Here is a 27,162-nt window from a genome sequence, read left to right as displayed (position 1 = left end):
GTCAAGTTGTTGTCTGTGATGTTTCCCATTATCATCATCATCATCATCATCACCACCATCATACTGTTGACTGCTCTTCTACTGAGCTTTTCTCAACTAGACATGTACGTGAAAAAAACAACTACAGGATGAATAAATGTTTCATCTTCAGCAGTGCACCACATCCATATCGCCCTGCTCACAGCCCTTTGTTAGGGGTTCAAACTGTGGAGAAAGGCTGGCCCTCCACTTGCTGTTTGAATTTAATCAAAAATAGCCCATTTAGCCAGAAGTCATTTCTTTTTAAAAGGCAAATGTTATTTAATCTTTCAGCTGTTCATTGTCCCATCATAAATAGTCCTCTTTCAATGTGTTCGGCAGGGCTGAAACGAGCCTGCTAATTGCCTCCCATTTCTTCTGACATGTGGTGGTTTAGTGGGTAGAAAACACAGCAGGGAGAAGGAAACAGGAGGCTGAGAAAATGAGAGCTAATTATTTTCCCCTGCCTGGTGTCAGGTTTCGTGTCAGCCTTGTTTTTACAAACTGGAAGGTTTTTTTGCACTAAATAAAACAAACCCGCACTGCATTTTTTTCCCTCCTTCGCCCCTCTTTGCTGGCGATGTCATGCAAGCAGCTGCACTTCTCAAAGACAAAATAAGGGCCTGCGATTGTGCGGCCACCATCTGACAGCCACTGAGGGTCCCCTACTAATGAGGATATCACCGCGCAGCCAAGTGAAAGGTGCTGAATTATGTATGAGTTGTCATTAGACGCACTCGGGGCCCTGGGCATCATTACCCGACATTGTTTCTGCTGGAGTGATTAGACGAGCGTGGACCCGGGAGCCCCGGTGCGGCCGGCCAGGACCGACACTGGGCCAACGCAGGGCAACTGTGTTCCTGAGCCAGGGTCTTGTTGACGCTCCCCCCTTTGAGCCATTTCCAGCCCCTGGGGGGACGGTGCAGGAGAGGGCTGGGACTCCTCCGACGAGTGTGTTAGAGACACTCCTCTGATGTCTTCCTCTGTGATCCCGAGACAATAGATTGGCCCCACATAGTGAACCCTGTGTGGTTAAGCTGTGACCTGTGGCTTTCGTGGCTGGGCTTTGGGGGATTGGCAAAATCATTACTGCTTCGTCAGCATGCAATATGCGGGAGACGTAGGGTAGGGGTTTGTTCCGATTTGTGCCTCCTAGTGAGGATTTGATGTGTGTCACATGCAGAAACTCATGGAAATACGGAATTTGTTTATCGTGGGAATAAAGTAAATCTACTATAAAATATCTATATGAATGCACATTTATAAATGGGTTTAAGCAATACATTTCACATCTCTGAGTGCTGTGTACTATAACCTTTATAATAATTGTCAATTACCTCTCATATTTAATAATATTTCTGTAATTTTCTTTTGCACCTGATGCTGCTGATAATTTGCCATTACCAACAAACAACCTCTAGGTTGTGCTGTTGGTTTAGGTACAAGCGTCAAGTTCTTTGCAAAGAGCAGTGAAATTATATATTGTTTCATACAATAGAGTTATTAGAGGCTGGTGCTGAATGTACTACTAGAAGACCTACAATTTTTCCCACCTTTCTTTTGAAGGACTGCAAATGGAAAATGTACATGGAACTTGATGGAGATGAAGTTGCTGTGACCTACATCAAAGATGTCACCTTTTATGCCAACCGGCAGGATGTGGATAATCAGAGGATGACTAAGGTGCAATCCTGACCAAGATGAATGGCATCCTAGCATTATATCATCGCTGTTGGGCAGAAACCTTGCATGTCCAAAACCGTTACTTTTCAGGAAATGGAAAAACATTACTGTGTTCTAAGGCAGTGGTTCTCAAACTTTTTCATGTCAAGTTTCATCCCCAAATGTATATGTATTTGGCAGCGGACCTCCATCTGAATATATTTTGTGCCAGGGACCCCCAAACATGACTTTTGTTGTTAAATGTTTATATAGCCCACATTTTTCAAGATTTTTGTGAAAATAGCAGACCTATGTGAGCTTGTAGATCTGCTATTTTCAAATAGCCTATGTATACGGGTTACAGTGGTTTCACTGATTTTGATGCTATATTAATACATTTAGCTGGGGACCCCCTGGAACCCCCTCAAGGACCCCTGGGGCCGAGAACCACTGTGCTAATGGATACAATTAAGTTATTATAGTCACAAGCTCTACTACTTTTCATTTGTTTAATATTTATAAAAATCAACTGACAGACTTAACCACTTTCACTTTAAAACTCTTTCAAAAATAACGAAAATAGCTGATTTACAAGCTCACAACATGCTGCATTGAGACGTGTTGCGAGCTTGTAGATCACCTATTTTTGCAACTTTCGTGCGGCAATCTTGTAGGACGAAGTATGGTATTTACGAAAAAACATACAAAGTTGAAATATGGAGATACAAGGTTTCTGCACGACAGCGACTTTGTCACTCATTGTACATTTCAAACCATAATTTCTTAACGTAATTTTGCTGGTGGTTAAATTTGCATCAAAAGCATTGATATGTGTGGGGTCAGATTTTGAACCAGTGCTATTGCATTTCAGTCACCATTTGTGATGGACAAATGGGTTGTTGGAATACAGAACCACCAGAATGTGGACTGCAGTGTCAATTATGAGGTTAGTAATAACAATAAATACAGGATCAAATCTAAAGATAAGTCACTTCTACGGAGAGTGTTCTGTATTATCTGTATGTAAAACCAGCCTTGCGCCTTCAAACTAACGTGAATAATAAGTCTGATGCAAAACATAATATAGCAAGGAAACGTCTGCGTTTGCTCTTTGGTATGATCCCACAGAATGATGTACGGTCACCTAGGTCTACCAGACACAGCCATACGTTGAAATGGACTCCTACAGGAGGACAAGATGAAATCAAGACTGTGGAGCTGCTTATAGGAACAGCACAGGCCAACATTGAGAGGAACCCTCGGAGCAGGTCAAACTCTGGTAATTAACTTATTAAATCCATACTGGAGTCTTGCTTCCACATTAGAACTGGGTTTTTGTCAGTAGCTTGTGACACATTTGCCTTTTGTCACCTTATATAGCGAGGCTTTACCAACTAAGTTGTACTTTGATCCCCTTGTGGGAAATGGTTCCATTGTATTTAACCCATCCTAACTATAGTATTAGGAGCAGTGGGCAGCCACAGAGCATTGTCAGGTGACTAACTCCAAGCTCTAAGGCCAGTGCCTTGCTCAAGGGTCCTGGCAGGATTATGTCCCTGAGGAAGACCAGCTCTGTGGTAGACACATGTTGCTGTTTTTAACCACATTAACACAGGCGTTGCTATTTTAGAAAAAAATAAATAAATAGAGAGAATAGCACCTACAAGCTCACAAGTTATAAGCTTGTAGCTTGGCTATTTTTACTTTGTTGTACGATGAAGTGGTTTATGTTTTAGCCGTTATTGTAAAGGCAAAGCAGGTTTATTTGTTTAGCACATTTCATACCCAAAGGCAATTCAAAGTGCTTTACATAAGGCAAAACAAATACAATCAAAGATATATTATAGACATACAGGTAAAGAAACAGGTGTAAGCTGATTAGAAAAAAAGAAAAGAAAAAAAGAGAACATAAGTTTTTATCCTGGAGGTTTATTCCAACTTTGTGTGGCACAATAAGTTATAACTAAACCCTGTCATATTGTTATTGTTTTCCCTCATCCTCTTTTTACTTTCTGAGTGCCTGGAAGGATATCTTACTGTAGCTCGTTTTAGTTATGCCATCTGGCAAGCTTGAGTTTCCATTATGATAATAATTTAAGGTCATAATTCTCTCTAGAAATGCATGGTATTAGAAAAAGAAATAAGAAGTTTAACACAAGTTTAACACAATGTGTCTGTGCTGTTTTCAGATGTAGACCCCAGATGGATGTACAACCTCAGGCTGAGGCAGCTGATCAACCAGCGACCTCGGGAGCCTCCTGCTGCCGCCTCCTGCCGCTCAGATGCTTGCACTCTGCCTCAGTTCCTGTCGGCGTATGGAGACCAGGCGTCCTCCTATGCCGCGGTTGCGCGGCGCTCTCCCAGCCGCAGCCCTAACACTCCCTGGTCTGACTCACGTAGGAGTTCCACGCCTACCGCCAGCCTCACAGCCAAGCTCTCCACTCTCCACCTGGGGTCCAAGGGGAGCAGCCCCTCCAGCACCACCTCCGAGAGTGCCTCAGAGAGAGACAGGGAACGCCCGCTCAGCGCCGGGGCAGTGCACGACTACCGCAGGAACAACTACTTTGGCAACACATTCAGTGGGCGAGGAGGGGACGGCAGCAGACACGCGTGCTCCCAAAACAGAAATAGCTTCACTCAGAATAAAAACAGCAGAACCCCACAGCAGCCAGGGAGGCCAAGGTCCAGTAGTTACAGTGTCACATCACATAACCACGCACCGAGGCTGATACCAGGCATATTGTCTGTGGCAGAAAACCCTGACACAGAAAAGCAGGATGCCAAAGTCAACGATGGGGGGTGGATCAAAGTGGAGCGGCAGAAAAAATTACCACGCCAAGACAATAAACAAGTTAGAGGTCGATGGAGAAGAGGTGGGCGCGGTGGTGGTCGAAGCTAATAATATGGGCTATATGTGAACAGCAGGTCAACACACTGCCTTTTGTATGCTGGTGATCATTATGTGCATGCTGTTTTTAGTGGTTTATATGACTATTTGCACAGAGACAACAGGAGTGCTTTGAGATTTACACAATTATGAATTATGTATAATAACTGATGAATTTTAGGGGGGAAAGTGAAAAGTTTCTTCTTTTTGGTGAATGTGTGGAGCATTTGTATATTTCAATGGCTGTGATATTATATATTATTTCTTGCACACAATTACAAAATGTTTATATTTGAAAAAAGTGAAAATGCGTCCAGTTTGTTCAAATTAAGCAGTGATATGACAGTTTTCTGTTAGCAGTCATCCAAAGTACTTTTACCTATAGTTATAGGCAGTCTTTATACTTGCATTGCCTACACTAGACTGTAAAGAGAAAGGCCAGATCTGACCTACATTGAATGCCAGAGAATTTACGCGCGCTGTATGTAAATGTTCAAGTAAAAAAAGTCGCGCCACGGCAAAGGACATGAAAGGTACTGCGATTTATATTCAGTGGTTAGATTACGAAACGATTCGTTTGTTTAGTTTAATGACAGGCAATACTGTAAGAAGTGTTTCGCACAGTTTAAATTGTGATTTTAGTCGGTCAATGTTCGTGGAACATTTATTTTTTAGTTCACCTCCCGAAAAGAAATCTATACAGCTTCCAGGACAACATCGTGGCGCGGGAAATGAAATGCGTTTTCGCTCCAAGTTACTAGAGCTGCAGTCAGCAGCATTCATTGATTCACTTCACTGTGCTGCAGAGCAGAAGGAACTTTACCCTGTGTCTGACAAGTTGTTGGGAAAATGCCCGCCACGCGATCTAAGGTAAGAACAGTTGCAAAACAATAATCTATATCCATATTTTTCGATCCGCCTAATAAGAAAAAAAAAACTCTTTGAGAGGTTAGTGAAAAGTAATTGTTTTGGTTCTTCCAAACGAAGCAAGTTTGAAAATCAGTGCAGGCTGTTGTCTGTCTGGCTAAATTTAAAATATTACCTGACGCAAAATATTACCTGAAGTAGCCTTATGTTGTGAATGTACTCTAATTACGTTACCAAATGTACAGCTAAATACTTTAAGATCGTGACTCGTGTTGCATGCTACAATTTAGGGATATTAAACATCCGTTTTTGTCTTAAATAGTCTTACAGCTAACTAACATTAGATGTTATATGTTACTAACTAACTAAAATAATGTTTTTGCATAGTAGTGTATATTTGTCTGTCATTAAATGTTTCGATGAATTGAGTACAAAGCCAAAGGACCCCAATGGAAACAAGCCATAGTGCTTTCTTGGGTTTAAAATCTTCTTAACAGACCTTGTCTAGACCAATTATTTGTTTACCAACATTGAGACTGGACGCACAGGTGATTCATTGTTTCATGCAATCAATTCCCAACATTGTTTCGGGGTGCGGTGGTTTCAGTACATTCAATTTCCTCTTGTGTGTTGGCTAGTGAGGCGCGTCCTAGTGAGACATGACAGAATGGGTTTCATTTGGTGCTGGCCTGCGCGCGCATACTGGTTCTTATCAGTGTGACGTCGTCTGTTAAGGGGTCGGGTCTATTGAACTGTACTTCTCTGTGCTTGTCTTTGCAAACTGTTAATAAAGTAATCAATCAAGTGTTGGTGTTATAACTTTGATCAAAATGTGTTTGTGTTCCCTATCCCTAGACAATGATGTCCCCATCAGTCAATATCACTAGGATGAATTTGAGGAGCTTCCGCAATAATCCTTTGGTCCCTATGGAGACCTCTTCTTCCTCTGATGACAGTTGTGACAGTTTTGGCTCCGATGGGGGCTTTGCAAGCACGGTAACTATGCACTGCCAAATGTATACCTAATCATATAAATACCTGTCCACTGATGTAAACTTTATTTTCTGTATCTGTCTTGTCTTCATGCCATGTTCTGTTTTTGTTTTTATATTCAGAACATTGGCTTGAAGTTGAGACAAAGAAAGGGGTTGGTACAAAGGCCGAAGGTGTTTGAGCCTACATCAGAGGAGGATACTAGCAGTGGGTTTGAGGACAATGATGGCATCAACAGTCAGATGAGAGCCATGGTGAGTTTCTTACAAATGGTCATGACATTCTAGAATATTTCTGAACACCTATTTAAAAGTATTTTCACCGGTTGTAAAAAAAAAAGTGAATTAAAGAAAAATCTAATTTCAGAAAGTAGACTCAGCCATTGGACCTAAGAGACGGGGGCGCAGGTCCGGCGGTCTGAAGGTGGCCATGACGTTCCCCACTAGGAAGGCGGGGCAGAAGAGACCTCAGCCCAAAGAGTCCTTGATCTCTGAGGCTGCAGAGAACTTCATGGATAAGAGGGCATCGAATATCAAGGAGAACAAAGCGATGGTATGATTCCTTACACTTCTATGGATTTTGCTTTTCAATCATTGCAGCCTGTTAAGTGATGGAATCTATAACCTCATCGATGTTGACAAATCATTTGTGTCCCCCTTGCGTTTTAAGCTAGCAAAGCTGATGGCAGAGCTGAACAAAGTACCACTACCCAGCCTCTTCTCAAAACAAAAATCCATGGGAACTCCGAGATCCATGGGAACCCCGAGAGCATGGAGGAGGAAGTCCGTGGAACCTTCCTACCGACCCCACACGCGATCCCGCTCGCAAGTCGACGGCCCCCCCAGCCCTCCTTCGGAGGAGGACCCCGAAGATAAGTTCAACCTGGTGCGCAAGAGCCGCTACTATGAGGAGGTGGATGAACCGGTAGGTTTTAAAAATTATAATAATATAGACATTTAATTTTGGTACTGGCTACCTAATGTGCGAATGCAGAGAAAGAGAAGGCACTTTGATACAGTAACAGTAGCTGTGATTGAGTTTTCTTTTTGTATTTGAGTTACTCGAGGAATCAAATGCTAAATCATTCCTTTCCTGCCAGGCACAGCCCCGTCGCCGTTCTCAACACTTAACCATCCCACATGTGGTGCGTCCAGTGGAGGACGTCACCCAGGCTGAGCTGGACAGAATCTGCGACAATGTGAGGACAAAGGTCTACAGCACCTCTACTGTAAGTTCCTTTTATCTTGATGTCAAAAGTGTTCAAGTTGGACACTTTGATTACATTTTTACATTTTTAAATTGTTGCATCACCCTGAACTAAATGAGAGCTCCTCCTTCTCAGGGAACAACTTGCCACCAGTGTCGCCAGAAGACGATCGATACCAAGACCAACTGCCGTAATGAAGAGTGCGTGGGGGTCAGGGGTCAGTTCTGTGGCCCATGTCTCCGTAATCGATACGGAGAGGAGGTTCGCGATGCTCTGCTTGATCCGGTGAGTACTTTTTAATGACCATAGATACGCAGTCCCAACGGGAGGGGTCTGGATGATTCCCATCATTCTAATTTATTTTGTCTCTTGTAGGAGTGGCTATGCCCGGCATGCAGAGGGATCTGCAACTGCAGCTTCTGCAGAGCAAGAGAGGGGCGCTGTGCCACAGGAGTGCTGGTCTACCTGGCTAAATATCACGGCTATGACAATGTCCATGCCTACTTGAAAAGGTAAACTTGAAGCATTCAAAGCCTTGGGGGCTTTACTGGGGTTCCCCAGGGGTCTATACTAGGCCCCCTCCTTTCCTTCTACACTAAATATATTCGCATAAAATGGCAGATTTTCAAGCTCACACTGCATTGCAAGCTTATAGATCTGCTATCTGCCCCCCGAATAGGGTGACCGCAATAGGGTTGTGCGAAAATAGCAGATCTACAAGCTTGCAGTGTGTCGTGGCGGGTTGTGGGCATGTCGTTTTTTTCTCAATTCATATACCGGTAACAGTGTATTGTTTTTAACCTATACATTCACAACATATTATTTTAGCATGTCTACTTTGTTATTGTAACATTGGGCACTTCTCTCTGCAGCCTGAAGAAAGAACTGGAGCAGAGCAGTGAGTGAAGATTCTGCTGCCATCATTGCTCCTGGACTTGGCTGTGTACTGTATGTGCACAATACCTGCTCTTACTTTAATTTTGAGCACACGGGTTCTGTTAATGACTGGCTGCAATATCAACAACTCTCTGGCAGAGCAGCTAATGTCAGCAGCACTCCACGTCTCAGTATAAATACCTTTAGTGCAAACTTGGTCAAAGCACTATTTCATTACTGTGGCTCAATGAAATCGAATGAATTGATGTCTGTCACTTATGCATTTGTAATTACAAATGCACTACTTGCATTATTATGATTTCTGGTTTTGTTTAAAGTGCTGATTGAAGAGATCATCAGTTACTGTACATGTTTATATTTTACATTGTTTTAAATGTATATACTGTAGTTCATACAGCCCAATGGAATAAGAACTGGTTTACAAGGGAACCCTTTTATAATGCCATGTTAATTCCTTTCCACCCTACTTTGATTTTCAAGACTGATCAATGGTGTTCTTATGTTGATGATTATTCAATTTCAAAACTTTTGTTCATTCCTTTGTTGGGCGTATATAGTATTTTATTAAAACTACTTTTCAATGTCACACACTGTTTTACCATTGTGGCTTAATGCCACTGAGATGGTGCAGGTGGAAAGGACATAGAGAATCTGGGGCTCATTGCCCTCCACATCTAAACCTACAGCCAGAGTGTGTGATATACTACAGAGCCTGGTTAAATATCCTTCATTAGATAACTGTCACTAATGGTGTGGAAACAATTAGCACACTCTAATGGGAATCTCATACCTGTAAATCATCTTATCCTATTAAAGAACATTCTCGCTCTGCTTCTGTCTTTTCTCTCATTTTCTAGTGATGCTTCACACTGTAAGTGGGATTGGTATTAGGTACTGCTTAAGTGGCAATAGAGTTACGACCAACGTTTCTATGCTCAAGTGTTCTACTTTGTGGTCTTTAAATGTATTTAATTTGCCCTGCACTGATTGCAGCTTGTGTTCTTCACACTAAAGTCACTGTCCACACATGCCTAATTTAGTTCATACAGAATTAAAACAATCTGAATGTACTACTCTTAGTGTGTGATAGTGCATCTTTAGGTACATTCATGAAGTTAAGTCTTTCTTACTGGGTCAACAGCAATGCCATTCAAAAACTTTTAACATTGTTTTTTAATCTCGACTGGTGTACTCAAGTCACAAACATGTATTTTCCATAAGTGATTTTTTTTACTCCAAACACACTGACAACATGCAAAATTACTGAGCAAATTTCAAAAATGTTGATTTATCACCACTTCAGATATAGTCCAATATGGCAAAGTCCAATGTAGCCTATATTTAGATAATGGTTTTTAATACCTACATGGAAACACTGCAGTTTAAAAAGAGTTAACTGTGAGCTGTACAAGCATCTAATGACTCATTAGAATGCTTGCATGAGTCAGTGTTTCCAAGCAGCTTTCCATATCATGGTATAGCTGGTAATACTGTACTGTATGTTTAGGTCCTCTGTTTCCTGGCCACATAGTTGCAACATGCAACATCCATTTTGACATGGATGTTCTTTCCTCTTTTCTCTCTGAGAAAGGAGCATTTCAAAAACTATTATTAGCATAATAAAGATACACTTCAAAATACTGGTACTGTATTAAATACCAATGATCATCCACTTTGGGGTGATGAATATTTAGGGAAATAATTGTTTACGACGCTCAAGCATTGAGCTGATCTGGTAATCAGGCTATGAAATACAATATTTATTCATTAGAGCAGATTTAATGAGGCCTTGCGGCGCTAATTATGAAAACCAGTGTAGCAGTAAATGAGTAGCGCGCGGTGGTGGGCTGTGGGGTACCTGTAAGGAGGGACTGGGGGTTGAAGTGCCCTGAGTTCTATGCCACACTGAGCAGCTACACAGAACCCTGACTGTGCCCACCCAGCCCACAGCCATACATCACTGGACCTGTAGACAGGCCACAGATGGGCCCTAGACCTTGCACGTTCTCCTCTCATAGCTCCACAAACCAGCGATTAAGCCTATAATTTATTTATACAATAGGTGCAAGTGTCGCTTGCTGAAAATAACTACGATGCAGTCACTTTTTTTTTTTTTTACAAATCAGTATTTTGGGAGGCAACTAAGTGTAGCTACATTAAGTTCTAGGCCTGGGGTTCCCAAATGCATCATTGTGGTAAGATATTATTCTATTTTAAACCAGTAGACACAGACAACAGGTTTATAGCCTAATAGATTTGACAATATCATAGCACTGTGGTCGCCTACTTTAGAGGTGATTTGGAGAATAGGTAATAAGATTTCACACTGTAGCTAATTCTATGGTAGTTTTTGATTGACTGATATTTTCATTATGACTGCAGGGTAGAGAGGAGGGTGTTAATTTTCTTGAGTGTCATGTAGGTCTAAAGAGATTGTAAAAGAGCTAGAAGAGAAGCTGAATGAATGAAAGTCACAGGGCAGGGCACTGCACAATGGCATCTGTGGATCAAAATCAACTGATTAATTATATCATAGAACCAATCTGTCAGGGCTCTGCAATAAACACCTTTTAGAGCTCGCTGCTTATAAATAATGGTTTCATTTTATCGCATGTAGAAACCGACAGGGTTTCAAAATAAAAATTATACCATTTAACTCTTAATGAAAGACATAACAGTATGTTACAACACCACAATGTTATATTTGAATGCAACAATAATTAAATGACTCATTTTGACTCTACACACGCACGCACGCACGCACGCACGCACGCACGCACGCACGCACGCACACACACACACACACACACACACACACACACACACACACACACACACACACACACACACACACACACACACACACACACACACACACACACACACACACACACACACACACACACACACACACACACACACACACACACACACACACGTTACAGAAGCTGTCACTTTGATCATCAACTTCATGTTCAAATGTGTTTACCTGTAGTCTACAGGTAAACACATGATCTACAGGCTGTAGATCAAAAATGGTGCTAAATAGTGCTAAAATCGTGATTATGTTCTACTAGACTCAGGTTCTGGCCATTACGCTACCCTCACACCTACGTGGCACCGCCGATCCAACCAATATGTCTGAGTCTGTACTCAGGAATGTGTCAAAAACAAAAAAAATCTCCATGAATTCAAGGCTTCATGGAGTGTGTAATTCATAGAAAATAAGTAATTTTAGGGTGAACTATTATTTTAGGTGTCTTGTTCAGGGACACTTTAACACATTGTTGAGGTCTGGGATCGAACCTGGGATTAATGGCTTGCCAGGCAGGCTCTCTAACCATTCAAAAATGAGGAATAATATGATAAAAGACTGTCTTGCTAATAAAGCGTCATGTCTCTCATTTTTAGCGGCGCTAGCCGCTCTATACCTTTAGGTATAGAGCGGATATTAGCCCTCTATGCCTGGCTTTTGCGTCAACGTTCTGATTGGTCAGGTGCGCCAACGTTCTGATTGGTCAGGTGCGTCAACGTTCTGATTGGTCAGGTGCGTCAACGTTCTGATTGGTCAGGTGCGCCAAAGTTGTGATTGGTCACTATTCATGACATCACTATGATGTCATGAATATAGAATTCGATGTCTATATAAACGATGACAATGACTTCATCTTATTATTCATTTGGCTAAAGTCTCCGTCTAGGTAAGTTATTTAAAGTTAATATGACGAATAGAAAGAGAAAGATACAAGAACAGATGAAGGGTGAATGTATAGAAAGTCTGAGTTCGGGACCCAGTCATCCGTTATGACAGAATGGTTTGATAGAGACGATCGAGAATCCAAGAGTCCGTTAAGGTTCTGATTGGTCAGGCCCGTCAAGGTTCTGATTGGTCAGGCCCGTCAAGGTTCTGATTGGTCAGGCCCGTCAAGGTTGTGATTTGTCAGGCAAGGGGACTATTCATGACATCACTATGATGTCAAGGTTTATTTTTTATTTCCTCATGTTTTTTTTTGTATATATTTTTATTTGGCTAAAGTCTCCTTCTAGGTAAGTTATTTAAAGTTAGATCCTCAATTTAACTTTATTTATCTGTCGTCGACGCTCTGATTGGTCAGACCCGTCAACAAAGTGATTGGTCAAGCTTCACATGACACATGGCTATAAACACATTATAAACACATATCGATGACATAATGTATTCAAAGGCGCCGCTACCTTCACACAGGGTGTGATTTTTTACAATGTATTTGATATTACCTTTATATTACTTAATAAAGTATTAAATAATACCCCCCCCCCCCGGAAAAAAATCTCTTGTTATCGGACGGTCTGAGGTTGGCAGGTATGGCACACATACAACAACGCCCAAACGCCGTCCATACGACGTCCGAGTCAGACGTGAGTCGACCTTGTTTCAACGTATTTTTTTGCAAAACAGCTGCTGACTGAGGTCTGACTCGGACGGCGTATGGACGGCGTATGCACGGCGTATGGGCGTTGTATTGTGTACCCAGTGGGTAAAGGATTTGAACCCACAACCCACATTGGGTGATGTGTAGACAGTGTCTTAACACAGTGACCTAACCAGCTGCCTGCTCAGCATCGGTTTTCCTCCTTTTAACTAACAACAAACACAATATATATCAAGGTAATTTTACAGTTGAATTTATTTTTGTTTTTAAATACAGGTATGTCGTTGTTTGCTGGGTTAGGGGGGTTAGGGTTAGGGTTAGCATGTCTTGAACACTAACAATGAGAAACTACACTAAAAACACTAAGAAAGAAACACGTGTAAATGTGTGGAGGCGCTGTAGGGCAGCGGATAGTTGGTGGACAGACACCTCTGTGGTCTTTTGCATCGAAAGCCACACGGCAACCCGGGCCACAGGTTCAATTCCCGTCTCTGCAAGCAAGGCGCACAGGGTTGTCCAGCCTCAAGGCACCGAAGCCAATACTCATCAATGTACTCAGTATCAGTAGCCTACAGTACAGCGGTGGAGATGCAGTAAAGATTTGCACACATTTTCACGATTTTTCAAAAATAGCAGCTCTACAAGCTCATGAAAAAAAACTGTTACTTTTCAGCATAAACATTCTAAAATAGCAAAAACAGCAGATCGACAAAAAAAAACAAGACTCGCGCAACATAATTTGGCAAGACACACCATCTCCAGTTAACTTCCCGTATCTGCATAGTCTCGCGTCTCGCATAGCTATCTGCATGAAGTGGGCGGACGCCAACCTGCTTCCAGTCTCCTAAAAAGGCGTACGCCCACTTCACGCAGATAGCTACGCGAGACTATGCAGATACGGGAAGTAAACCGGAGATGGTGTGTCTTGCTGATTTTTGTTGCACGAGTCTTGTTTTTTTTTTCAGGTCTTTCAAAAAGCGTTAAGCCTTGGTTCTCAAAGTGGGGTCCTTGGGGGGGGGGTTCCAGGGGGTCCCCAGCAAAATATTATTAAATATTTTATTGCTACTTTTAACTTTTTAATGGATCCTATGTAAGTAAAGCCTGATAAAAGTGTCAAACTCCCAAAATGCACCAGAATACTGGAAATTACATCTACTCTGTTAAAAATGTCCTGGGGGGACCCCCAGCGTGGTAAAGAGCCCCCCCCCCCCCCCCCCCGGGAAAAAATCTCCTGTTATCGGATGGTCTGAGGTTGGCAGGTATGACACACACACGCACGCACGCACGCACACACACACACACACACACACACACACACACACACACACACACACACACACACACACACACACACACACACACACACACACACACACACACACACACACACACACACACACACACACACACACACACACACACACACACACACACAGATTAGCGGACAGACATATTGACAACCCTGCTCTTCCTTTTTCACGATTTCTTGAGCTGACAACTTTCCAGTCAATAATATCCCTTTGGCATTGACCCTATATGTTCTATAAAGTGTAGTGGTGAGAGTGCTGTTAAATGCACAGTGAGTGACTCCGGGTGCCAGGAGGCTTATGACATGTTTCTTTCGCCCTGCCTCAGCCTGTGTCGTGATGGAAACAGCAGTTTGGTCCAGGTGTCAGGGACATTATCAAAGAAAAGAGCTGCCTGCAGTTGCTCCATCTCTGAGGAAATTGCCAACTCACCCTAACAAAGGAAGGCATAAGTGCACTTGCTGCTGCCTTCAAGGGGAGTGTGATAAGATGACATTATAAATAGAGAATTGTTCATGGAGGTGGAGGGGTAGGCACATCAGGCAGCTGAACTTGACAATTCTGTTATTAATTTATACTTCCAAAGCCACTTGAACCTCATGAATTGAAAATATATAAATTATATTTTGTTTTATAGATTTTTGATTGATTTATAATATCTGAAGGAAAATAGTTCTAATCTCAAGAGCAAATTGCAACATTAAACAATTAACATATTAACCTTATCAATGATGGCAAACAGGACACAGCAACCAAGGATGCAAAGCAATTATACATAGTACAATGATACACAGCACATTGTCTCTTCATATACACACACACACACACACACACACACACACACACACACACACACACACACACACACACACACACACACACACACACACACACACACACACACACACACACACACACACACACACGTGTGTGTATATATCTATATACATATATATATGTGTGTGTGTGTGTGTGTGTGTGTGTGTGTGTGTGTGTGTGTGTGTGTGTGTGTGTGTGTGTGTGTGTGTGTGTGTGTGTGTGTGTGTGTGTGTGTGTGTGTGTTTATGGAAATATTTAGCTGCTTCTTATAAAATGTGATTAGTTGTCATAATTTGCAAGCTGACACCTTAGTATGCTATTCTCTTCAGCACCTGAGGGGGGAGCTCTAATACAGGCAACTTGCCACACGTTTTACCTCAGCTTTCAACAAGTCCTCAGGACTCTTCAAGTTCAACAAAGTTAAAATGCTGATAGACACATACATTTACACAATATATTGTTGTAACCAAAGGAAAAATCTAATGTCCTAAAAAGCCCAGAATGTGGTAATAATGTTTCGATATTCATGTATTTGTCTCATTTAACATGTCAGTCTTTTCTACAGTAGCCTAGCTACCTTCTGTCTTGTCTTCAGGATTCATCAGGAATCAGGATCACTGTTTAATATTCAGGGTAATGTCACTGACAACGTGCACAGTCTTGTGAAACTTCACATTAAAAATTCTAAGGAGTCCAGCAGCACACATTGGCTCCGTGGGGGGGAGGAGGGGGGCTGTAATGTGTAAATCTAGTCCTACCTTTAAGTGAGGACTGGTACATTGGATTGATTTTTATTGAGATCATACATTATAAATGGGGCATGGAGGAGCTTACAGCCTGAGATGGCGGTGCTCACGTGCTTCATTAATTTTTACTTCATTAACTCTCTCCTTCAGAACCTACAACACACAATTCATTGCCGGTCATGAATCCAGGCTACAGGCAAATGGACAGCTGTATGACTTTCAATGGAGTGGATACACTGGGTAACACTGTCCAAACAAATCATAACACACATGGAGAATACATAACCTCAGACCGATCCATATTCATGGTTTAAGCCACTTCTTTCTGATCTGTGGATTCACATCTGAGGAAAACATGTCTGTGAAGAAAAAAAAAACTTAATTCCAATCAGAGGGTGAATTTAAGACATCAACAACAAAAGCCATCACATAATGATGATGTCTCACAAAGAACATCATGGAAACAAGTCCTTGTTCTGTTGTCTGTTGTTCATGCTTTGGGAACTCAAGTTATGTGTGAAATGTTGTCTGGAATCCATATCCAGAGATGTTTATTCTGTGGAGTTGAAAGAAATAACATGCATGCTTTTAAAAACTGTCAACAGGACATTTTATGACAAATGTGATTGTCATTGTTTTCAAAGCATAACCTAAGTGGTGATAATCATTCATGACATATTTACAGTCACATATTCCAGAAATGTGTTCCCACATCCCAGTCCCAGCTCTCATCTGTTGTCATGCAAAGTAGGTCTCTGTCTGATTGCATCCAATTACTGTGGAAAAACTTGCATAGCCTAATTCTGATTTACAAATCAATACATGCTTTAGCGGTGTCTCTCCTAGCAGCCGGTCCACCATTCCCTTGGTCCCAGACACTTTGGAATGGGTCATTTGTTTAATATCATAGTGTTAAACCCAACAATATCAATCACTCATGAAATCACCTATATGCATGCTCCTCTGTTCTGTGTCACCATCAACCTAGGACAAGTGACAGGCCGTGCTGGCTTATGGGGAGAGAAGGGAAGGTGGGTGATAGCTATGGTACCTCTCAGCTTCTTTTCCCAATTTCTTTTCATTGATTAACTTATTCAGAAATTAAAGGTAGAGAGCAAGAGATCATGATAAGAATCTGTCAGGAAACTACAAGTGGAGATAGATATTAATCCCCCTTGAAATGAGGGGTCATACACTTCTGCCGTTTTCCCTTTTTCTCCTCCATAAATATAGCTATTTGTATTTGTTGATGACATGTATTAATGTGTTAATATTCTATGCTGTCTTGATGAATTGAACACATAGGACCACCATGGAAACAAGTCTTTGTGTTATCCTTTTAGCCTAAGTGTTTTACTGTACCTCCGTGCTGTTTACATTTTTGACTAATAAAGTATTCAATCAATCAATAAAAAAAAAGAAATTAGAAGAAAGGTTCAAGTTTCATTAGATGTGGGAGTGGCCTGTATTTTAATTCTTAAGAAAAAAAAAACATATATAATATATACAAATTACAACAATAAACAGCAAAAGAAACAGACAAACAAAGGGACACAGCAAGCAAGGACGTAAGCAATTTATACAGTCTTGTAGCATGTCATGATATAAATAAGAAATGTGTGAAAAATCTCAATGAGAACATTGTCTATTTGGACAATGTGCATTGTATGAACATGTATTTATTTAATTTTTGTTTGTTTGTTTGTTTGTTTGTTTGTTTACACATCTTGAAGACTACCAGGAAAATGGCTGATGATTTTAGGCCAATCACTGAGTGAATGTTGAATGGATTTTGGAATGAAACCCTTATGTGGTCCTCGGCCATTGAGGTAAGTATCAAATCTAATAGACTATAGCAAGATCTATGAAGCTGTTCACCCTGCAAATCTGTTGTTAAACAGATCTCAAACAGATTTGCAGGAACAGAAATAAAGTCTAAAGTGCTCCTTCGAGGCACTTTTAACTTCTAAACATTTCAGATATGTTTTTTTCCTCCCCCTTTTTTTTTTACAACTGTCTGAAGAAATATCTGTTTCACCACTTATGGTGAAGTAATGTTTCTTTCATTACAGTTATCAAACAATATCTCTTAAAGCTAACAGTTGGTGAAGTCTAGTTAAAACATTTTCGGGTAGCCTATCCAAAAGAGGAATTAATGGGAGCCAAAGAAAAATAGCTCTCAGACAATTAGCACCAGAGACCACTCTATAATCTTATGATTATTTTCACCACTTAAAAGCAACACACGTGGTTTGTGTTATCGTGGTGCGGCAGAATGAAACAACACTTGACTGGAATTGATTTGGTCTCCATAATCTGCATTTCCTTTAACATGGCTTTTCTTATGTTTCAAAATGTCACAGTTGATCAACTCCAGCTGGCATAAGCCAACGTGTCATCCCAGTTATAACATCCTTTCACAGATCGCTCCCACGGGGGACAGACTTGAGACGAGAGCCTTTTTGTTTGAGGTCTATTCTTATTTCAATAGGTCTATGTAATACAAATTCCTCCGTAATTCTGTTTTCTTATGTTACCTCGGTTGCACACTTTGAAAAGAGGATGCATTTCATTACACTTTTCTGGATAGGTAGGCACACTAAAAAGGATTATAGCCTGTTAGAATCGTGTTATTCAGGTAATGATTTTTCTGCAGTAAAATCAGGAGTGTTCATTTAACACCTATAAGAGACAGTTTTAACACTCTCAGAGTTAAATAAACATTCAGGATTTTACAGTGTGGCCATGAACCCTATATATGTTCATGTCACATATACAGTAGGACAGCTTTCAAGCGTTTTATTTTATTTTTCACAGAGGAGCCTCAAACGCATAGTCATTGACCATAGTCTTTAGATTTGCATTGTGGCAATTTGTAAATAAATTTAGTTAAACTGTTATTCATGTTTTTTTCTGTCTTGGAATGCCCCCAAGACTCCCTAAATGACCCCTTGGGGTTCCCATGATTCCACTTTGAGAATCCACAATATTGGATTTGGCTAAGAGAAACGTCCCAAAGCTATGTTCATTTAAATAACACATTATGTGTTATGCTGATGAGGGGAAAAAAACTGTAATTGCAAAATAAGAAATTTAACCCCGGAGCTGGTTGCTTAACCAAACATTCACTGGCTGGTTAGGCCTAGTCACAGAGGAAATGTCTGGCACTGAGAATGAATTTGTTCTCTCTGGAGTCAAAGGCAAGAAAACAATTAAGTGTCTGCTGCACATTTCACTGTGTACCACTTGACACAGTTTTTCACATCGCTGGGGCAATTGTCTGCAGAGAGCGACGAGACAAAGTCATTATTTCCAATGTCTCGAAAAAGACGGCATTGTCATTTCCCTGATTTTGAAATATTTCAATCAAGCCACTGATGGAGATAATAAACATAATGGTGTCAGTGTTAGTCAGTGTTGTCTTTTGTGCTGTCACGGGCCTGTCAGGATGCTGACTCACTGTTGAGGCAGAGGTGGTTAGTAGCATTGGTACCCAAGGGGCTTGTTTTGTGTCCCCATCCTTGAAAACCCTGTCCATTCCCCAACAACCTCTGCCTTTGACTGATTGATTGATTGATGGAATACTTTATTAACATGCTTGATAACAATATGGCAGTACAGTCAAAAAAGCTATGCTAAAAGGATGACACAAAAAGCCCTGGGGGGCTTGTTTCCATGTTGGTCCATTGTACTCAATTCGAGACAATACAATAAATACATTACATATCAGTAACACCAATAGCAGCCAAATATATATTTACAGAAAGGGGGGGGGGGCAGAGGATGCCACTACCAAGGGCTCCTTCCGAGGAGCTCGCTTAAGGAGAGCGTTGGCTCAAACACCATGTTTGAGCCAAATCTAGGGGAAACAAGGTCAGAGGAGCTCCCTCTGGTGCTATGCCCACTCTAGAGAAGCAGTTAGACAGGTACATGTGCACTGTTCCTCGGAGTATCAGACCCATTGCAAGTTGATATACTCTGTCTTTCAACTTGAGCCATCCCAGCCTAGCAAAGCGAGCTGGGGTTATGTCCTGGGTTTGAGGTTCAGTAGTAGTCACTTTGTTTTGAGAGAGGTCTGAAGTTTTGTAGTCTATCCCTTTCAAAACAAGGTGAAGTTTAGCCAAGTTTCTCTGCAGAGATGATCAAACAGAGTCACATCACTTACAGTGATGGCTGACAGGGGCAGTGAATACAGATCAGCTTTAATTGTGGTGGGTCTTACTGCCACTGTCTGTCAATCTGAGCCTTTGAATTGGCGAAAATTTGCTCTGTTCATTCTGTTAAATGATGTATCCAATTAAATGCGTTAGAATTCATGATCTTCAGTCAAGGTTAAATGAAAGCAGTTACTCCTGTCAGTAAGGTGATTAAACGCTGCCTACATCAGCCACATTTTGTGCAAAAATTAAAATTTGGGCCTAAAGCATGAATCTTTATTCATTATCTGCAGTCCTGCTATATAAATGCCTGGCACATTCGCTCTTAATCAGTGATCACCGTGTTCATTTTAAGTCTCTCTTTAGTCTTTTCTAATAAAAGGGATATCACTCCTCAAATTACAGTGTTTTACATATTCACGGAGGATTGTGGCCAATTGATGTTCAAAGACCCTTTTCAGCAACAAAGATACCTTTCAAAAGCAGCGTTTCCTTTTTTCTTACAGGAAAAAAAAAATCCTCAAGGGTTTAAATATGCTACACTTTGGGGGTATAAAATGTTGAGATGGATTTCCATTTCTTCAACTCCATGTGATTTAATGTAAGATAATATGGGTTCCATGGTCCTATTTGACTGTCAATGCACAAGTGCAAGTTGAAATAAAATGGAAATACCTTTTGTTGCCCTAAGATGAATGATGCACCAGGTTAATAATGAGTATATAATATGGTCTTGTAAGTAAGTTTTCCATGTCCCAGCTGTGATGAATGCGATGCAGTGGTAAAGAGCATGTTGACTAATGGGTATCATCCTGTGATCTGATCTTGGTGCCCTCTAGGGAGAAGGCCACCGTCTGCATTTCACACATGGCATGACATTAATACCCCAAGGTCCACCAGTCAGTCTGCTTGTTAAAGGATCATGCTGGTGACTTTGAGCGATTGTTTTTTTCCCCATTTCTTCCATGGGTTCCTCAGGCCGATCTAGATTGTTTAATCCATAGCATGTGTTGATGGATACTATAATTCAACATCACATACCTTTGCCTATACTCCTATAGGGAAACTACAGTACATATCCAACTGAAAGACACCCTCATTAATATGATTCTCATGACTCTTGATGTGATATGAGTCTTGATATGATTCTCTTCAAATTGCTCCTCTTGGCTCTCACACGACTTTGATGTCTGGTTGTGACATTCCCGGGCAGTTAAGAGAACAAATGTGAGCCAGGAGGTGTACGTGTTCAAACCCTGTCTATACTGTTCCTCTGACAGATTTTCACAAATCATATTCACCATATTTGATGGCTTCTTTCTGATAACATTGTATAGTATGGCATGTTTTTGTTAAACAGTGTTGAACAGCTTGTTTTTGATGACATAATATAACCAGCATTTTTATATTGACAGCATATTATAGTATGTGGTACTTGTACTTCTGATGACATGGTGTAATATTGCATAAGGAATATAGGATAGCTTATTCCAACCTACACTGGTAATAAGCTCTATGCACAGCAGGCATATTAGCAAGAAATTAGGCCGCTTCCTAACTTCCTTCACAGGTGTTAGCAATGATACTAATGAACGCGCTGTTCCATTTAGTCTAGCACAGTGGTTCTCAAACTTTTTGATTTCAAGGACCCTCTGAGGACACTCTTGAGGGTGCATTTGGTTCCATTTGTACACTGCAGAGATTCACACCCAGGGGGCCATTTGGAACCCCCCCAAGGAACCATGAGGGTGAGGTCCATGGACCCCTCTTGTCAAACAGAGTCAGGGTGCTGATATTGTGCATGTTGGCTCACAGGAAACACTCTGCTATACCAGTGGGTCTCAAAGTGTGGTCCAGGGACCCTCATGGTTCCTTGAGAGGGTTCCAAATGGCCCCTTATGGGTGTGTAACTCTGAGAGTGTACGAATGGAACCATTTGTACACTACACTCAGAGTTATGGGTGTCCTTGAAATTAAAAAGTTTGAGAACCGCTTTGTTACACTAAATGGAACAGAGCCTTCATTAGCATCATTGGTAACACCTGTGAAGGAAGTAAGGAAGAGGCCCAATTTCTTTCCAATATAGATGCTGTGCATAGAGCCTATTCACTTACCAGCCAAACAAATCCTCAGATGATGCCATAGCTACAACACTCCACACCGCCCTCACCCATCTGGACAAGAGGAACTCCTATGTGACAATGCTGTTTATAGACTACTAATGAACACAAGTATATCAAGCACATGTCTCAACCCCATTCTGTACAACTGGATCCTGGACTTTCTGTCAGTGATGCGAGGTGGTGAGGATGGGCTCCAACACCTCTGCCCCACTGACCATAAACATAGGAGCCCCCAGGGCTGTGTTCTGAGCCTCTACTACCTGTATACCCATGAGTGCATGGCCACGCACATCTCCAACCTGGTGATTACGTTAGCTGACCATGATACTGACATGACATAATACTGACATGATACTGACATGATACTGACATGATACTGACCATGATACTGACCAAAATACTGACCATGATACTGACATATTGACCATGATGTTGACCATGATACTGACCATGATACTGATGGTCAGTATATCATGTCACAGGGCCTGACATCCCTGTGACAGCTGTCACAGCCCTGTCACAGGGTTGTCAGGCTCTGTCACAGGGCTGTCAGGCCCTGTCACAGCCCTGTCACAGGGATGTCAGGCCCTGTCACATTCATTGGTCCTTTAAGTGAATATACCAAGCCCACCATTTCTGGCATAAAATATTTATCCCTACTAGTAAGAGCTTGGGTCTATAAAGATGGCATTGTCGGATGGTTCAAACTTGTTTGGGTGTAAGGAGCATCGCCTCAATGGATTAGTATTGTTTTTTGATGGCATAGTATGACTTGACCTGTCTGTTTGTGTACATTTTTCAGTAAAACATATAATTATAGCCTATATCTCAATGTTTTTATTATCTATTTTCAATTTCCCCTCTACACCAAATCTCTTCGCTGAAAATAGTTCACAATGTGTTGCGTTGTGACGCGTTGTGAGTTTGTAGATCATCTATTTTTGCAGAGTAGTCACCCCAAAATAGGGATAATAAGGTTAATGTGCCTAAAATGCAAAACAAAAATAATAATAACAATAAAAATTGTGTTTCAATACATGAAACCCTATAGCTATCTACAAATAGGAACATATGCCACATGGTGAAGATGCTTGTTTGGATGACTGCCAAATGTGTAAGCTAGTCTCACTCAGGGGTTCATCATGAATAAATAACGCCGTTTTCAAGCTACTGCTCCCGCACAAAACTCCCAGTGTTGAGACCATTTAAGCTCTAGAAGGGGCCAAACATCAGCAGTTGGTCTCTTTTAAACAAGTCTGAGAAAAGTAGAAAAATAAATAAAGCCCCCGGCGCTCTCTTTTAATGTATTCAATTAACTAAGGTCCCTCTAGAGAACTCCAGTGCACACTTGGATAAAGAGACAGCGTATCGCCTGGAGATGAATACACTGAATGCGCTCATTCTGAAGACCATGATTGGAAATCTTCCTCAACAGGTTCTTACTTAATTAAACTTCCCTTCATATGACTTTCGGGCGCTTTCGACAGAAAATTGGGAGAGGCACATTCAAAGCCTGGGAAACTTTGTCTGCCAGTGCATTTTGTTTACGTGGGCCATTCAGGAACATGTAGGGGCTCTGATAACTTCCACCATCGTAGGGGAAAGCAAAGACAGCTCGCTAGCACAGAACAGTATATATAAAAAATCCCTGATTCAATCATTCCCAATTATGCTATGAAATGAGAGAAATTCTGGAGCTGTCAAGTCTGAGTGGGAAGGATAATCATCTGACAGGCATTACCGCTCGCATAATAGCATTTAGCGACATTCATATACTGCATGAACATACTGCGCTTGTTGTCTGCGAGAAAAAAAGAGAATGCATACAAAATTACAAACAGCCATGTCCGGAAAATATGATACAAAATCCACTGTGCTCATTAAATATAGTGAAAATTGTAACATATTCATCATGTTCTTGGTTGAATGAAGTTAGTTTTATCTAATTATCTAAAATATGTCCAGGGAGAATCCATTTAGCATCCCTTTGTAGCTCACACTATTTTCCCTCCAGTCCCATTATGTAGCAAAGCCCCAACAGAATGTCCTATCTATTAAAATCAATCTCTCATTACATCGCCTACATCCACTCTTTACTGCATTTTTCCCCCCCATAACAAATCAACTTAATCAAGCTCATTAAGTGTCATTATTAGCTATTTATTGTTATCTTTCTCAATGCACTTCTGACAGGCCGATCCCGCCCACCCGTGTCCCCCCTGACACCAGGGCCTTTGCTTGTCACAATGGCTCTACACTCAGTTCTAATTGGCCCTCATTGTGTTGGGCTCTCATAAAAGAAAAGGAATATGACATCGCTCAGCTCCAAAAGTTTCACATCTCCATTGTACCTCTGTGATGAGCCACTCTTCATGGCCTTAACTATTGAAATAGCAGTTGTTTGAACAAGTCTGCATCCGGTGACTAAAGAAAATAGCTAAGATAAAATGAATATGCTCTCAATACAATTTTATACTCATGGATATGTTGCCAACAACTTAGAAAGAGTTCAGAGAGTAGATGCCCCCAGGAGCAGTTAGTTGAGTTATAGGTTCCTTTTGTGCTAAAATGTAGTGTTGAACACAGCGGATGTCTCTAAATGCTGCATGGCGAATGTATTTCCACAGCTGTCAAAATGATAGACAGAGTAGCTAGGAATTCCACTGCAGCAGCGCGCCTCTACCTGCATACAATAGGCCTGCGGGATAGGAGGCAAGTGTGGAGTGACAGAGAGAGAGAGAGAGAGAGAGAGAGAGACAGACATAGAGAGACAGAGAGAGAGGGTGAGTGTGTGAGTGTGAGTGTGAGTGTGAGTGTGTGTGTGTGTGTGTGTGTGTGTGTGTGAGAGAGATAGAGAGAGCATAGTGTGTGGGGGTGGGCGTGGGGGGGGGGGGGCAGAGGTGGGATGGAGGATGGGAAGTTTGTCCCATTGCAGGAGTTATTAAGTTTGTCTCTTGGTCACACTTGGTCACACTTGGGTGCTCGTCCCTCATTCATAATAGATGCTAATCTGTTCAGGGCTGACTGATGACAGAGCTTCCTACCCTTCATTGAATTAGTCCTCAGCTTTATCAAAGGACCCAAACTGCCTGCTAATTAGACTCATTTCCTCCAGCATGAATTATTTATTTCCATTGTAACTGATCATAGGTGATTGTGACGCATCCCGCTGCACCCAGTTTTCACACAGATGCGCATGGCAAGGCAAGTTTGCAAACTCTCAAACTCCTTAGTATTAATAACCATGCGATTTAATGGGAAAAGGGATTGACTATGCATGTGAACTGCTGTGAATGAAGTTATCCTGCAGTTTTCAAAATAACATCATCTTATGCAATTGCTAAACATTAGTTATGCAGACCTGTGCATTGAAACAAACAACATGGAAAAGACCATAAAATGACCGTCACAACATAAATACAAATGGGAAAGATAATAAATATATACCGTACAGAGAAAGCACTAATATTATACTAGGTTTATGGATATTCCTTTATTTCTGTTCTCCACATCAAAACAACTCACTAATTACATCTACTAGTTAAGCAATTTTGGGGAGAAACTTGTGCTTAATTGCATTACTATCTGGAAGGCAGAAATATGCAGAGTGAAAAAATGTATAGCAACGTGAGGGAATTGCTAATTAGTCAGATATTTGGTTTGCATTACCAAATAGCACTTCAAGCCCTCAAAACAGATAGGAGGCCAAAGATTGTGGGTTCTGTTCCAGACAGTGTAAAAACAAACACAGATAAATGGGTCAGTGACAAAATCGGGTTGCAAGATGATAACATTGATCTTTAATTCTTTTTTATTTTAAAGGCATAAATCAGGTTTGTTCAAATTTATATTTTGTAGTCATGTGGGTTTCATGTCATTTGAAGAGACATTTGCATCATTTTACATAGAAAATTACAGAATGGGCCTGAAAATGTAAAATGTGTAACCAGACTAACCACATAAAAACATTTATTTTAAAATATATATAAAAAAAAGATATATATATTAATACATATTATCTCTATATGTATTTCTAGGCAGTTTTTGTTACATTGAGCGGAACAGAATGCTGAGAAAACCACAGTTTTCTAAATAATCTTTGACAAATTATGTAAAAACATAACACACTGCAATCCTGTATATTATCATATTCTTATGAAAAATATTGGTTACACCAGTTACACCACTTGACATTATTGTTTCTACAGTAAAATTCGCATGAGTGTCAATCATGTGTCTGTGCGTGTGTGCGTGCATGCGTGAGTGAGATGGGGGGAGAGAGCGAGAGAGAGAGAGAGAGTACCTAAAATGAGTGACCCTGCATCCTATCAAAAGCCAAAAGATCAACATAGAATAGAGTCCCCTCAGTCAACTGGTCCTGATCCTCAGTGGACTAGCATTAGCCCCTCACACTAATAATAATCAGAACATTTCTTGACAATTTTAACCCAACCGAATTATCAATCAATAAAAATAGAATTATGAAACCCATTTGATCGAAACTAAAAAATCCATAGTAGACTTGAATGCTCTATGGCTCTGAATAGATAATACAGCATATCCAGTTGTCCAACCAATATGCCCATATATGGGCATGCCAATATACAGGGTTTGGGCATATAATGACATCAGGGATCTCCTGATTTCATGGGCATGAAAGTATTGATAGACAGATACTGACAGACAAAAGGGACGCAGACAGACGGGTACAACGGATACTCTGACAAAGCTCCCGACACCCATGATTGAAACATTGGACTTTGGAACGGCGGTGCTACGTAGGTGTGAGGGCCGCGTATCGGCCCTAACCGCTAGCATTGAATTAATTGCCTATGTCAGAATTTCTAAGAATAAATAGATCATACAAGCAGAGTGTTTTTCATGGTGTTTGGAGCAGGCATCCAAAATGTTTACCACCGTGTGTGAGAGCGTAGGCCAGAGTAACCTTTTTATCATCGAAATCTAGACAAGAACTATGGCATGAGACTGACTGCACAATGACCCACAGAGCTGCCTCTACTTCACAGACACCAGAAAATTAACCAGGATACTGCCACTAGGATAGTG

At 41.1% G+C, this 27,162-nt stretch overlaps 2 protein-coding genes across 2 annotated transcripts in view; both read left to right on the top strand.

The window, feature by feature from the left end:
- The window catches only part of map3k20a (mitogen-activated protein kinase kinase kinase 20a), a 35,426-nt gene extending 30,570 nt beyond the window's left edge, over positions 1 to 4,856 (top strand). The window contains exons 17-20 of the mRNA XM_084085164.1: positions 1,585 to 1,701; positions 2,552 to 2,626; positions 2,809 to 2,959; positions 3,870 to 4,856. Of these exons, the coding sequence (XP_083941290.1) occupies positions 1,585 to 1,701; positions 2,552 to 2,626; positions 2,809 to 2,959; positions 3,870 to 4,579 (1,053 nt within the window). The 3' untranslated portion in view covers positions 4,580 to 4,856. The remainder of the gene's footprint in view (positions 1 to 1,584; positions 1,702 to 2,551; positions 2,627 to 2,808; positions 2,960 to 3,869) is intronic.
- A 408-nt stretch (positions 4,857 to 5,264) lies between these two features.
- Positions 5,265 to 9,362, top strand: cdca7a (cell division cycle associated 7a). Its single transcript, XM_084085179.1, has 9 exons — positions 5,265 to 5,437; positions 6,290 to 6,430; positions 6,550 to 6,681; positions 6,794 to 6,979; positions 7,097 to 7,351; positions 7,527 to 7,655; positions 7,770 to 7,919; positions 8,010 to 8,146; positions 8,507 to 9,362. Exons 1-9 carry the CDS (start codon positions 5,417 to 5,419, stop codon positions 8,538 to 8,540), a joined length of 1,185 nt encoding a protein of 394 aa, XP_083941305.1. The 5' UTR covers positions 5,265 to 5,416; the 3' UTR covers positions 8,541 to 9,362.
- Positions 9,363 to 27,162: the final 17,800 nt, after the last annotated feature.

Source organism: Gymnoscopelus microlampas (genome assembly GCF_963454915.1).
Source record: "Gymnoscopelus microlampas genome assembly, chromosome: 17".
Taxonomy (NCBI): Eukaryota; Metazoa; Chordata; class Actinopteri; order Myctophiformes; family Myctophidae; genus Gymnoscopelus; species Gymnoscopelus microlampas.
This window is presented reverse-complemented; position numbering and strand designations above follow the sequence as displayed.

Bases quoted from the DNA above. Each gene is read 5' to 3' on its own strand.
- cdca7a (XM_084085179.1), top strand. From the start codon at position 5,417: ATGCCCGCCACGCGATCTAAG. The intron at 6,980-7,096 runs GTATGATTCCTT...TTGCGTTTTAAG, and splicing joins TCAAGGAGAACAAAGCGATG to CTAGCAAAGCTGATGGCAGA. The intron at 7,656-7,769 runs GTAAGTTCCTTT...CCTCCTTCTCAG, and splicing joins AGGTCTACAGCACCTCTACT to GGAACAACTTGCCACCAGTG.